At 43.8% G+C, this 13,776-nt stretch overlaps 1 protein-coding gene and 1 long non-coding RNA gene across 2 annotated transcripts in view; one reads left to right on the top strand and one right to left on the bottom strand.

Moving 5' to 3' along the window:
- LOC142817660 (uncharacterized) overlaps positions 1-13,776 on the bottom strand; it is a 502,639-nt gene that overhangs the window by 278,824 nt on the left and 210,039 nt on the right. The window lies entirely within an intron of this gene.
- Positions 1-13,776, top strand: part of jeb (low-density lipoprotein receptor domain-containing jelly belly protein) — a 190,209-nt gene that overhangs the window by 146,969 nt on the left and 29,464 nt on the right. Inside the window, exon 2 of the mRNA XM_075894845.1 lies at positions 12,753-12,913. Within this exon, the coding sequence (XP_075750960.1) occupies positions 12,753-12,913 (161 nt within the window). The remainder of the gene's footprint in view (positions 1-12,752; positions 12,914-13,776) is intronic.

The raw sequence follows: 13,776 nt of genomic DNA, 5'->3' as shown, positions 1-13,776 counted from the left end.
GAACGCCGCATGCAGCCACAAGTGTTGACGTTGTGTGCGCATGCCCATGTTAGAGCGTTAGTTTAAGGGGAGCTAATTTCAGATGCCGGACATTGCCAAAATAGGGCGGGCTTCCTCCTGTTGGGTTTTTCTGTCGGGTTGCCTCATGTTTGATAGAGATGTGCTATGCCATTATGTTGTGTTTATATCGTGATCGAAAATCTATACCATTATCCGTTTATCTATCGATCTTGAGGCGACAACTCGCATATATCCGTACTGGAAACAGCACGCGGTGAATGAAAGGGAGCAGTAATTTCACCAGTACCGAGAAATGTCAAAGGGAACGTTTTTCGTCGTTGTTTGCTCGGGTTTTGAAATGTAAATATTAACAACTTCAACTGCACGTGGCGTTCACTGAAGTGTTCACTACTAAACACACACCAGCGCTGCAGGAAGAAGTTACGAAGATGTAGCACGGGCCTTTTAAAGCAGAAATGTGTACAGGCGCCTACGTGACCATATTCACAAATTGCCCCCGCTACCCGAAGGGAATCGTGAGGAAATGCGAATGCATTTATTCTACCGAGAGTACACTGCGTAATAATTTTAATGCCGTAAATTACTGACGAGACGAGGATTTATTTGTTCCTTAACCAATCATTTACGCAGTGAGGCGAGCGAGTGGACAGGAAAGTGAGGTGCAGAGAAGGGAAAAAGCGAAGGGCGACAGAAGGAGCAGCGAAGCACACTACTTTACCTCTCCTACACTGCCTCCACACACGCGGCAGCTCCACTGAGCTCCAGAGATGCGAGCGCCCTCACCAGTCAGAGCGCACTCCTCCTCTCCACTCACTATCTGCTACTCCGCCCATACCACCTGCTCCTGTTGCTAGGGGCGAGGATAAGTGCACGCACCCGCAGCTGTTGCTATGGGAGAGAGAGCGAGACTGTGGAGATAAGACCTGCCGGTGCGCAGAAGCCGCCGGACGCCTGACATAGCCCGACCAACGCCTCATTTTTTTTTCAATGCCAGTGCAACCACGTGGTTATTAACGGGAGCCATCGGTCCGCCTTAGTTCATGAGAGGTCACGCTGCTCTCGTCACATGTGCTTCATAGTGCTTTCCCCCGGAGATGCAATAGACATTTTTCCCACTCGAACATCATACGTCTGTCAGATGTTTTCTTTCGTTCTCTTTTATCGTGGCTCGAAGCAACCCTCATCACGACGCAATATAAGCAGTCGCGTTGCAGTGACGCTTCCCCATTGGTTGCCTGCATAGCGCCATGAACGGCGACACGCTATCTCAAGACACCGTATCTTTCACAGAGCCAGCGTGACCACAAACAGAGTGAGAACGAGAAATTGAAGGCGCCACCCCTCAGATCTGTACACAACTGAAGAAAAAGTTACTTCGTATGATTTCCGTCCTCAGGCACTGCATGATGGGCTCTCTTCACCATGACCGCAAAGCACTCATGAGGAATATGCGATGGGCGAGAGCGAGGAAGTGCTAGAAGAGAGGGTGGTGAACAGCTGGATCCTGCGAATCTGCTGACATTGAGAAATAGAGGAGGTGTTTGTCCTAATAAGAAATGCATTCGAATTTAACAAGTGGTCTGTGGAAGCCGACGAGCATGCTCCTCAGGCAAACAGAAAAATACCGTGTAAACAGCAACAACTGATAGCCACGCTGTTCACATATTACATGCTTATTCATAAAAAAAAATCTACTCTAGCACCTAGTGTAAAACCCTTTACGTTGTCAGGTATAATAACACAATAATTGCTAACAGCGCATGCAAGAGCTTTATTGATGGATCGCTTAGTAGAAATCGATTATATGCCACTAACTCGTGTTCAAAGATTGACACATCTCAGATTATTGCTGCGATATCTCAAAGTAGATACTGAAAATGAGGTTTTTTTTTCTTTTTTTCCTAATTCAGAAAAATTTTGCGGGAAAAGGCTGCAATAACTCTGGAATTTTTTATTGTGAACATTACTCGGGCTATCAATTCATCAAGTGTTCTGTCAGTGCTGCTCCTCGATTTGTTTTATCCTGAATAATATCTGCCAGATTTTTTGAGGTAGGTGAAATATGGATAATGACGCTCAAGTCAAGGGACAGCGAGCCTACTTGCAAACGAACGAACGTGAAGTTATGCAGCGCCTGTTACCAGCACTAAGCAAATACCGACAAAGGCAATGATACCTGCGAACATGCGTAGTAGATCCTCCGTGAGAACAGTAACAACGGAAGCATTTATTTCGACAATTTCGGCCAGACTCTGGCCTTCGTCGGGAATGTAGGTACGTATTGTTCGCTCTGACATTTATAATATTATGTGCTAAAAGTGAGAGAGGAAGAAGGGCAAAACACAGAGAACAAAGAAAAAAAATATGGAGAAGAGAGGGGAGAGAGAACAGAACGGAGAAATTTTCAAGGGTTGCTGCGCTATGCGAATCGCATCACGAGTGTATGTTTTCTCAGAAGCATTGCGTTCAGTGTGTTTGGGCGGCAGTTCCTTCGGATGGTGGCCGGCTAAGAAGGTAAGGCCCCGTGTGTCGCAGAAACTTTTAGGGGTGAAGCTCATAAAGCCGTGCGTACGTCTCTCCTAGTTCGTACGTGACCGCTTAGTTCTATTACTCACTCAGTAGGTGCAGACAGGCGGACGGACAGACATACAGATGGACGGACAGACATACGGATGGGCGAATCACGGTTTACCTATAAAGCCCTCCGAAACTTCGCCGCACTCATCATCATTTACTCCATGGATAGGTTCGGACTTTTTTTTTTCTTTTGCTTGACAGTCACTAACCATTGGCATGGGCTGCGGTGGGACTGTCGGTTGACGTATTTCATCTAAGCATCCTTTCACGTGATACAGCACCTCTATGCTCCTATGAGGCGGCGCAGGCCCAAAAGGTTTCTAAGGAGCTGTCTCCCTTCAAGTGGGCACCGCGCGCAGTGTCCTTCAAGTTTTTATTGCGGGTTTACGCGTCTCAATCAGAAAAAAGTTGTACACATGCAAGCACACGTATGTGTACTGTGTTTCTGTGTCCCCGTCTTTTTTACGCTGTTTTTCCCAGCTCCCAGTTCACAAAGCACTCGGATAAACTTTTTAACATGAACTGCAAAGGAATGAACAAGGTGAGCAGCTGCGCAAGTTCCCGTGTTGCCTTACCGATGCGTAGAAGGCCTTTCGATTATTCGTTAAAAGAGCTATGCCGTAGTGAGCACTTAACAACTGCACTTGCAATAGGCATTTTAGAATAGTTTGAAACGACCGATGTTAAGAATAAGCAGACACCCGTTCGTTGCCTTACGGCATGATTGAGGCATGCACCAAGAACCAGAGCAGGGTAGCAGTTGCGAAACCGATGTTTAAGGGGCCTTACTGTGCTGTCACATGCTCTATACTGTTGACGGGGAAGATGAAGCATCCCCGCTTTTTTAATATGCTGAAAAACGGGTCTACATCGTGTTTATTTGAACGAAAGGTAAATTTCAGGGCTTTAGAGCTTTGATGTAGAAAAGCCCATACTTAATTTATTGTGGCTGAGTCTCGCAATTCAATTTGCCGAATACACGGTACACCACAGCCACAGGACAAATTTTTATTAGCTGTGGTCATTTAATATGCACTTGAATAAAGACAAACGAGTGATTTTGTATTTAGTTCAACTCTGCCACGGTGGGTATCGAACGTGCGATTTCTAGCTCAACAGCGCAACCTGAGGGCTTCTATAGGATGCGCAGCAGCGGATTCAAATTTTCTACAAGACGATACTAATTTACTTGGTCTTACAGGACTTCATCATTTCTTTGACAAAGATGATGATATGTGTAGGTTAACTCCGCAAAAGCCAAAAAGCGCCGCTCATAGTCGTGAAAAACATGGACATTACCTTAGTCAAAGGAAACAAGGGAAGCGAGAAAACACAACGGTGACAGCAAAACTGTGTGGTCAGAAAACGCAGCTTCTTGATTGTCCGCCCATATGTGCTCTACGTCACAGCGTACTCCTTACAAATTATACATTTTTCCAACAGGCGCCTTATTCTAACCTGCAAGTTCAGCGTTATTTGCATGGACAAAATACCTCGAATTGTATCACCATCTGTAAACTTAAAAATGACAAACATATAAATGTGGTTGTTTTACACCCTGAAAACACGTTATAATTATGAAAGATGCTGTAGTGAAAGGTTCCGGAAATTTCGCCCCCTGCGGTTTTTTGACGTCAACTTTAGTACTCTCGCTTCCACCGAAAGTGGCAGCCGTGGCTGGGTTTTCATCCCGCAAACTTCGGTTCGGAAAGACAAATGATCAAACCATCCAATTGACAGCAATGTAGCACACCAGACTCTCCCATTCAAAATTGGCTTCGTATCGATTCATGACAGAGTATGAAGAAAAGCGACAGAAAACTTTGGTGCTTTGGGCGCTACCACCAATTGTGCTGCTACTGAGCTCGTTAATATCTTTCACGTTCCACACATGGCTGGACAAATGCGGACGCCAAACATACGCATCACATCGTGTTTTCCTTTTTTGCCACTGCACATTTCAGCGTTTATTTTGCGATCGATCTTTTTCGAGCAAACCGGCTTACTGCATTTTGGGGCGCTGAAGTCTCTAGAACTACTTCTTACCGAAATCGAATCCTAACAAATTGCGTAGGCAGACCGGAATCAATCTGAAAAGCGGCTGGTCATCCCGTTATTGCTTTTTTTATTTATTTTTCGTCACTTTGAGGGAGTACAAGGTGTGGGATTTATTTGCCGAGTTGTTTCAAATATAATGTCCGGAAGTAACGTCCGGATTCAAGGAAGTGCTGTCAAAAGGAATTGAGAGAGGGGATTGCGTAGGCTAAGCAGCTCGAAACAAAAATTTACAAGGACGTGTAAAATATGGTAAAATATCAGTGCACCCGAAAGCGTCAATGGCCGATTCAACTTTATGAAGCAGAACAAGCCGTGCAACAACGGGAGGCCGTAAATACGACAGACAGTGGATGTAACGCTGATCGTGTAGAAATTTCTTGCTGTACTTGTCCGATATCAATCAGAAAGATAGGCAAGATTACTCAATTTTAGCACGAAAGTTTTGCTTAAACAACTTGAGGGCCGTTCTCCTGGTCAGACAACCACAGAGTTCTTACTACCCAGCCATTACGAACAAGCGGCCATTACTACCCAAATAGCGGTGGACTGCCGAGTGCGCACGAAGCCTATACGAGGCACCACACTACATCTTCACGCAAGCCCATCGAAAAACAAAAGAACGGAGCAGGACAAAAACTACGCAATGCTGCAAAACTGAAAGTTTTGAGATAAGGAAAAGAAACGGGAGCCACGAGTCCGATGTGTATAGTAGTCATACAACTAAACGACACATTTGTCTTTACCGGCAGCTGCCACTGAATTCAAGTATTGAATTAAATTTCCAGCCCGCGGGAAGTAACGGTATGATAAAAAGTGAAGAAAAAAATGCTGACCAAAACGTTTTGTCGGAAATAGAAAATCCAAGCAATTTATTAGCTAACCACAAACACGCTGACCATTTTTATCTATCTATCTATCTATCTATCTATCTATCTATCTATCTATCTATCTATCTATCTATCTATCTATCTATCTATCCATCTATCTATCTATCTATCTATCTGTCTGTCTGTCTGTCTGTCTGTCTGTCTGTCTGTCTGTCTGTCTGTCTGTCTGTCTGTCTGTCTGTCTGTCTGTCTGTCTGTCTGTCTGTCTGTCTATCTATCTATCTATCTATCTATCTATCTATCTATCTATCTATCTATCTATCTATCTATCTATCTATCTATCTATCTATCGATCGATCGATCTATCTCTTATTTGCATGCGTGATTTTCAATAACTGGCGCTCTCACGATCGTGCATCCATATAGTTCGTTATCTGTCATTTCATTTTCCGTCTCCATGGTGGGTTTTATCGCTGATCAACCATTTTTGATGCAGCAATCTCTTTTTTGTCGAAGTGACTTGTCATTTCACGTTGCCTTATTTCATTGTGGCCTGTATATGAACACTTGACCATCATTGCTTTATTTACTTACTAAATTAATTGTTGGTATGCTAAGCATTCGATTGAAGGTTTGAATCTCGGGATTGAAAAGGAAAGCACAGCGCAAGAGAACGAGACACTATGGAGAAGAAGACAGGACGAGCCCTAACTACAAACTGATTTTATTATGAAAGAACTTGGAGGAATATACAGAGCGTATGGCACAAGAGCCTGCACGCACATTTGCAGCTGTTCGTGATGCATGCTCTGTATATTTCTCCAAGTTCTTTCATAATAAAATCAGTTTGTAGTTAGTGACCGTCCTGTCTTCTTCTCTATAGTGTTCCGTCTTTTTTGCACTTTCCTTTTATTTTCAGACAAAGCACTAACTGCCCAGCAACGTATTCTCTCCCGGTATTGAGGAAGTAAAATTTAGCGCACTTAGTGAGGGAAGTTTGGAGCTGGGCCGCTTTTCTTTGTTGTTTTTTTCTTGAAGTTTTAGTCTTTTTATATTTCTCTTTGTTTCTCTTTTTCTTCCTATTTTTTTTCATTCCATTTGTTTCGACGTTTTTCGTTTTTACACGTGTTTTTGTCTTCGTTGCACCAAGCGATGATAGTGTCCGAGAGCACACGACATCCCGGGTCCACTAAGTGTTCCGCATTTAATATCGTCATCAAGAGAGAGAGATGCAAGAAAAGGCAGGGAGGTTGACCAGACGCTCATCCGGTTTGCTACCCTGCACTGGGGAAGGGATAAAGGAAAGAAAAGAGGTTGCAGAAAGATCGAGACGCTCGAAGAACAAGAGGGAGGCCACTTGCCTCTGGCGCGAGCGAGTGCTCAGTAAGCTACAGTTGGCGATGATATATGTGCTTTTGCTGAGTAACGCCAATCGACGACGACTGCAAACGATCACAGCATACGAATGCATACGACCACTTGGCCCACTAAAGTGATCCGCACATAGAAGTTAGCTGGGGGGCATTATGGTGCTTTCCACAAGTTGTTATAAGATGCGAGAGGAAATTTTTCATGAGGTCTGGCTTCGTGTGACAAAAACATCAAATTTCTCTGTTCAATGTATTTCCGTGGGTCAATAACAAACGAAATAGTTAAGCGCATCAATGGGATGTCGCAACGGACGACAGCGTGGTCGCGCGCGCTTACGTCAATGAATGAAGTGGGCCACTACGCGACTCAGAATTTAAAAAAAAAAAAGCTAACCTAGTTTTTTAATCTAGCCGGCGCTACCATATTGATTGTACAAGTTTACCACCGCACTGCTCAGTGTCTGAGCAAATTTCATGGAAAGAAACTTTCACCACAAAGATAGCACACAGACAAAACCCATTCAACGTTTGGTAACAAGTCAAAAAGACTAAATGAAAATATATAGGGGGGTCTAGATCTCCGAGACAAGTTTAGTACCCGTTTATGTTTCGACGAAAAAAAAAACACCAATAGCACGTCGCGCTCCGTCTCGAATTGAAAGCTGGAAAGAAGTAATTGTTTATACACAAAATTGAATTAAACTTCACACGAAGCACACTGCGCAGGCATCTCTTGCTGCTGAGCGCGAAGATTAGAAAAAACTTTTTACTAATATTTTTACTTGAACTAAGCATGTGGACATTGAACGGCAAGCAATTTTGACCCACATGAATGGCCCGTAATAAGAGTCTAAAACGAAATCGGACGAAAAAGACCGGCAAGACGGAAAAGACAGTGTTTTCCTTCAGTTTTTTGAGCCGATCATTCATACGAAGCAGAACACGCGGATATTCCAATTCACGTAAAATATGCATGCATAGATTCTCGTTTTGCATTCAACCTTTCTAAAAACTTCATTTTGCTTGCCATGCATAAGTTAGTACTTCTCTGTCATTTCCAGTTTAAGTTAAATAGAAAGAGTGCTTGCAAAGCGGCGCACGTAAGGCGAGTCTGTTTGGTAATCCTGCAGCTGTGCGAACAAGCCGAAGAATAGAATGGGGCGGATTAGCTTACTAGCGCTGCGCAACTTCCGCAACGATTCTTGTATTTATTCGTTAGTAAGAAGACCATGTATTATCATTGCCGCAAATTTCGCAATGATCGAGACACCCAAGGCATTTTCGTCTGAGAAGTTTTTAGTCTATGGCGTATCCAGGATACGTCTTTGACGTGTCCTGGAAAGTCCAGCCACTAAACGGTACACCTTGACACAAATATGCCAGCGTCAGCGCTGTCCATTGGTGAAAATTGGTAATTTCTTCTGTACGATAATCAGCAGCACTATTTAATAATCGCGAGGTCTTTTTTAGCAGGGCGGTGACGCTGGGATCTAACCGGACGAGTGAACGACCAACTTAATTTCGAGGCTTCTCTGATTTAAGCAATATAATAGCTGGATATTTGCGTATCAAAAGCTGAATATGATTATGACACGCCGTAGTGAAGGTTTCTGAAAATTTCGGCCATCTGGTGTTATTTAACTTGCACTGACATCACACAGTGCATGAGACTCTAGTATTTTGTCTCCATCAAAGTTTTGCTCCCGGGATCGAACCTGCCACCTTCGGGTCAGCAGCTGGACACTTTAACCGCTACACCTCTGTGGTGGACGGTTCTTCGGGAGTATGGGGAATGTATAGGATAGAAAAAGGAAACCGAAATTGAGGGCCTTCGCAGTACGCGAAAATAGAAGAAAGAAAATAAAGGGTGCTGGAGCTTCGCCTTACAGAACGCAATTGCGTAATCGGGTCCCACGCACATCGGCTTCTCAATGGCCAGCCTGGCTTCGGTTCTCGGTGCATGCCTGAACAGTGCCGAAAGGAACGAAACTATTCTACGCGTAACATTTGCCGTTTAGAAGTATCCTATGGAGTGCCTACTGCGAGTACACTTGTTAGGTGCCTACTATGCGTCATAATTCTTCCTTTTGCACATCAACGAGAGGCTTATACGCGTCCACAATGTCACACGCAAAAACCTACGCAACTTCTGACATCGTTGATGCTTTCGCAGCTGATGATGAATAAACATATTTGAGTGCTTTGTAAAGAAAGGGTGGGCCTTCGAAAAAAACACGCACTCGTTGCTAAAAAAATCACATCATTTGAAGCCTGGCGCAATCCTGCGCTTCTTTCACGCAATACTCCATCCGTGAAGGACGCTCGTTCCCCTACATGACATTCATATGCTGTTTTTTTTTTACGCAGTTTCAAGCAATAGTATCCCTCTGCGGTCGAACACCTTCTGGTCACGTAAATGGCTTGGATTCGATTCTTGATCAAACTGAAGATGTTCACTATTTATTTTATTTGCATCTTGCTTAATTTTTTAGGCATAAGCAACATGGTGACATTTTGCTCACAACCAACGATGCCGACACCAACGTTGTAGAATCTGCAAAATGAGCTTTTCAACATTGTCGTGTTAAAACGTCGCTAAATCAAACAAAACGCATACAGATGCTTATATATGGTCGAGGAAATACGAACTTAGCCATACGCTGCCCTCAAGTATATTAGGAGCGAAGCTCCTTATGGCGTGGGCTGTGCGTCCCCTGTATGTAGCCACCTCTCGTTCAGTTCTAAGTATTACGCTTGCCACCGCCCGATCTAAAGGGTACAGCCATATCCATCCGTCCATCCGTCCATCCGTCCGTCCATCCATCCATCCATCCATCCATCCATCCATCCATCCATCCATCCATCCATCCATCCATCCATCCATCCATCCATCCGTCCATCCGTCCGTCCGTCCATCCGTCCGTCCGTCCATCCATCCATCCGTCCGTCCGTCCGTCCATCCATCCGTCCGTCCGTCCGTCCATCCGTCCGTCCGTCCATCCATCCGTCCATCCGTCCATCCGTCCGTCCGTCCGTCCGTCCGTCCAAAAGATGCAAGATGTTATAAACTAGACGGCGGTACGTGTAGTTGATTATGAAAGATGCGAAGTGTTATAAAATAGGAATGATGCCACATATGGCGCGTGTCATCGTTCGATATAGTGCGGCGACGTACGCTAGGGGGAGCGTTGCAATAAAATCGAGTGGGCAAAATGTACGGAGGATTCATGGTTTACCAGGTTTACCTCCGGAGCTTCGCCCACTCATCATCATTCACTTCGTGGATATGGCGGCATTTTTTTTTCCAATTCACCAACCAATCGCCTTTCGTCGGCTCAAAAAGCAGTCAAAGCTGTCTTGTGCTTTTTGAGGACTACAGGCCTATGTGACCACCTTTAACTTTTGTGTAGTGCCACCGCTGCATACGCGCCAGCCGATTGACTGACAATCCTCCTTTTTTCTCCCTCTCTTTCTCTTCTCTTTCCTCTCTCTCTCTCTCTCATCTTTATGCCCCCTTCCTATTCCCCCAGCGTAGGGTAGCAAACCGGGCATGTGCCTGGTTAACCTCCCTGCTTTCCCTCTTGTTGTTTATCCCCCCCCCCACCAAGCTAGCTGGGTATGCAAACACTAGAATGAACTTCGTTTATTTTTTATTACTACTTCTAGTGAGAAGTTTCAGTCAAATGTTTGCAAGCACACACACACACACACACACACACACACACACACACACACACACACACACACACACATATATATATATATATATATATATATATATATATATAGAGAGAGAGAGAGAGAGAGAGAGAGAGAGAGATTGCAGAAAAAAAACACATAGATGGAATATTCAGACGTCTCACGGAAAACATTGCAGTGTAAGGTGTTCTCTATAGTTACTAACTAAAATTATTTAAGCATTCTTTTTGTTAATTACTTACCTTAGCGGCTTGCAAACGATGTCCTTATGCGGCTGCGTACGGCTCATAACCATACTGGACCAGTTCTGCACGTGTAGCTCATGCGTTTGTTTTTGAAATACCATAGGCTCAATTTACCTGGAACAACCTTCTCTGAAATGTAAATATATATATTATATACATTCAGCGAGAGTAATATTTCAATGGGCCAGTTTGTCTTCGTAGGATATAGGTTATAACACAACGGGAGCGTAGTTGCCATCAATGATACATATATTTATATCGCAACAGTTTCAGTCTACTGCCGCGCCCCTCTCACATCCACCAAATAAGTTACGGAAGAAAAGAGACGCCGTATCGACGAGAATATATATATATATATATATATATATATATATATATATATATATATATATATATATATATATATATATATATATATATATATATATATATATATATATATATATATATATATATATAGTGATGGTCTATTCTCTTTTCTTTCGCCACTTCTCTGAAGCTAGGCGTTATGCTTGCTTCTGGCATGCTCCTGCTCCCCCGAGCAAGCTGATTTTCGACACCGAGAGAATTATTCATGAGTGCAGGTGCCGTCAGAATGAAAAGGAACGCAGCGATGAGAAGAAGAAGAAGACAAAAAGAAAAGAAATGGAAGCAGTACAGAGCACAGAATGATACGTATTCTCGACGGCCCGACAAAATTAAAAAAATTCTGCCGTCCGAGCCGCCACCATGGAGTAGCAAATGAGCGCAGCTGTGCACCGAGCGCCGTAACACCTCGGGTCGTTATGCATAGAGTCGTTCCCTCTTCTTTATTTTTTCTCCCACTTTTCCTTTATCACTCAACCCTGACAACAAAGTTACGTGCTTTTTTTTTTCTTTCTCTATACCCTCTGCAAAGTTCTCATTTCTTCATTTCTTTACAGCTTACTCGGAATGCAGGTTCTTGTTAATGGAGCAGCCGAGCATACAGGTTTGCTTAGAATTACACAGTCCATTCCACGGGGAGGGGGGGGAGGGGAGAAGAGTGGGGCAATCTGTAGTCAGGTGCCCGCGTCCTTGTTGTCTTTTCAGTACGATAAAATTTTACGGTTCCCACTTATTATTGCTGCTGCATACCGAACAAATCTGAAGCTCTAGATGTCCATTAAAAGTATTCTCTGTCCTGTTGTAGGTAAGTTATCTGCAATTTTATCAGCGTCAGAATATGATGCTGCTCCAAAGAAAAGTAAAAAACACTTGTGATGAGAACGGGAACGCACAGCACTGCAAGGAACCACAGTTTTCTTTTTGTTTTTGTGACTTACGTCTTTCTTTCTGACGGCGCACTTTCCACAAAGTGACACCTTGCAATCAAGAGCGAACCATTCCAAGCAGTGACTCTCAACTTTTATGGCGACAGCTGAATTTATCGCCATCTTTGTATGTTCAGTGTGACGTCAAGAATTGAGAATTCACAGATGTGTCGTCTACATTGATGCCGTCGTATACAACACATGATTATAATTCCGCATGCTCTAGAGCCCAGTGGCACATCAACAGTCTCTCTGTTGAAGCATGCTCTCAATAATTTTTTCTTCACTCTAGAAACAACCTGCAATATAAAATGCTGATGGGCATATGAAAGTATCAAAACAATACAAGGCTGCCATGAATGTTTCTAGCTCCTATATACACTTTGTTTTTGCAGTTCATTGCCCTTGAGATTGTCTACAGAGGCCTTTAAAAAAATCCTTACCGCACGTGTCAGCTAATTCCGGGACCACTCACACAGTAGCATGGTTTACTTGAAGCGTTAATTTTCCTAACACAAATTTTATGTGTCATTCTTGCACTCGCAATTTGTCAGCATGCTGTGGCACGTGTACTAGACAGGGTGTACAACGACTCGGTAAAAAATCCCCCCATCGTGACGGTGTGAATATCGGCATACGTGATGGCGCATGTCCTTGTTTCAGAGTGTCCCAGCGCGGAGGATGGCATGGAGCGGTTCGCGTGCCCTTCGCCGGACCGGATGGGGCGGTATCGGTGCATCGATGACCACGTCCTGTGTGATGGGTTCATCGACTGTCCCCAAGGGGAGGACGAAGACCGCATGTCCTGCATGTTCTACAAGACGGTGAGTGCAGCCTTCGCCATTGCAGCACGCTCCCAAAAGGGATTGCGGGGCACGGCCATTTGCTGTCACTCTGTCTATACACTCGACGAAGCTCGTCAGAATATGTTCACAATTGATTGTTACATTCGATTTCATTGTGTTCCTTTCATCATTACTTATGTACTTCGCATTTATTTATTTATTTATTTATTTATTTATTTATTTATTTATTTATTTAGTGAGTGAGTGAAAAGGGGAAGGTCAGCTGACGTGGTCAGCCTTCCGTAAAGGACTATACGTAAAAGTTTGCTTGTTATGTGGCGGTAACCAACATCTTCTGCAAAAAAAATTTTATCTGAAACATCTCTTCACGATGTCCTAGCAGTCACGCTTTATCATATACATAAAGTGCGGTGATGTATCGTTATGTACGGTACGTCGCTATTTTGGTCTGCAAAACCTGTATTAGCCACAATAACCATCTCGTTAGTTACTGCACGCACGGAGCTACTCCATGGGATTAAAACATTTGCAGGTGGTGGCAAATTTAACTCTGACTGATAAGTGGGGTTTAACATCCCAAAACCACTATATGATTATGAGAGACGCCGTAGTGGAGGGCTCCGGAAATTTATACCACCTGGGGTTCTTTCACGTGCACCCAAATCTGAGCACACGGGCCTACAACACTTCCGCCTCCATCGGAAATGCAGTCGCCGCAGCCGGAATGCAAATTTAACTCTCAAAGGTAGCACAACAGCACAAACGGTATGGTGCTCCTTCTCCTTGACAAAGTGCCCTATCATATGCTGCTGTATTTTAACATTTACACTTAACGTAACAAAGAGATACCATAACTTCTCAAACAGTGTCAGTATTATTGA

This window comes from Rhipicephalus microplus, chromosome 5 (assembly GCF_043290135.1).
Source record: "Rhipicephalus microplus isolate Deutch F79 chromosome 5, USDA_Rmic, whole genome shotgun sequence".
In the NCBI taxonomy this organism is placed as follows: domain Eukaryota; kingdom Metazoa; phylum Arthropoda; class Arachnida; order Ixodida; family Ixodidae; genus Rhipicephalus; species Rhipicephalus microplus.
This window is presented reverse-complemented; position numbering and strand designations above follow the sequence as displayed.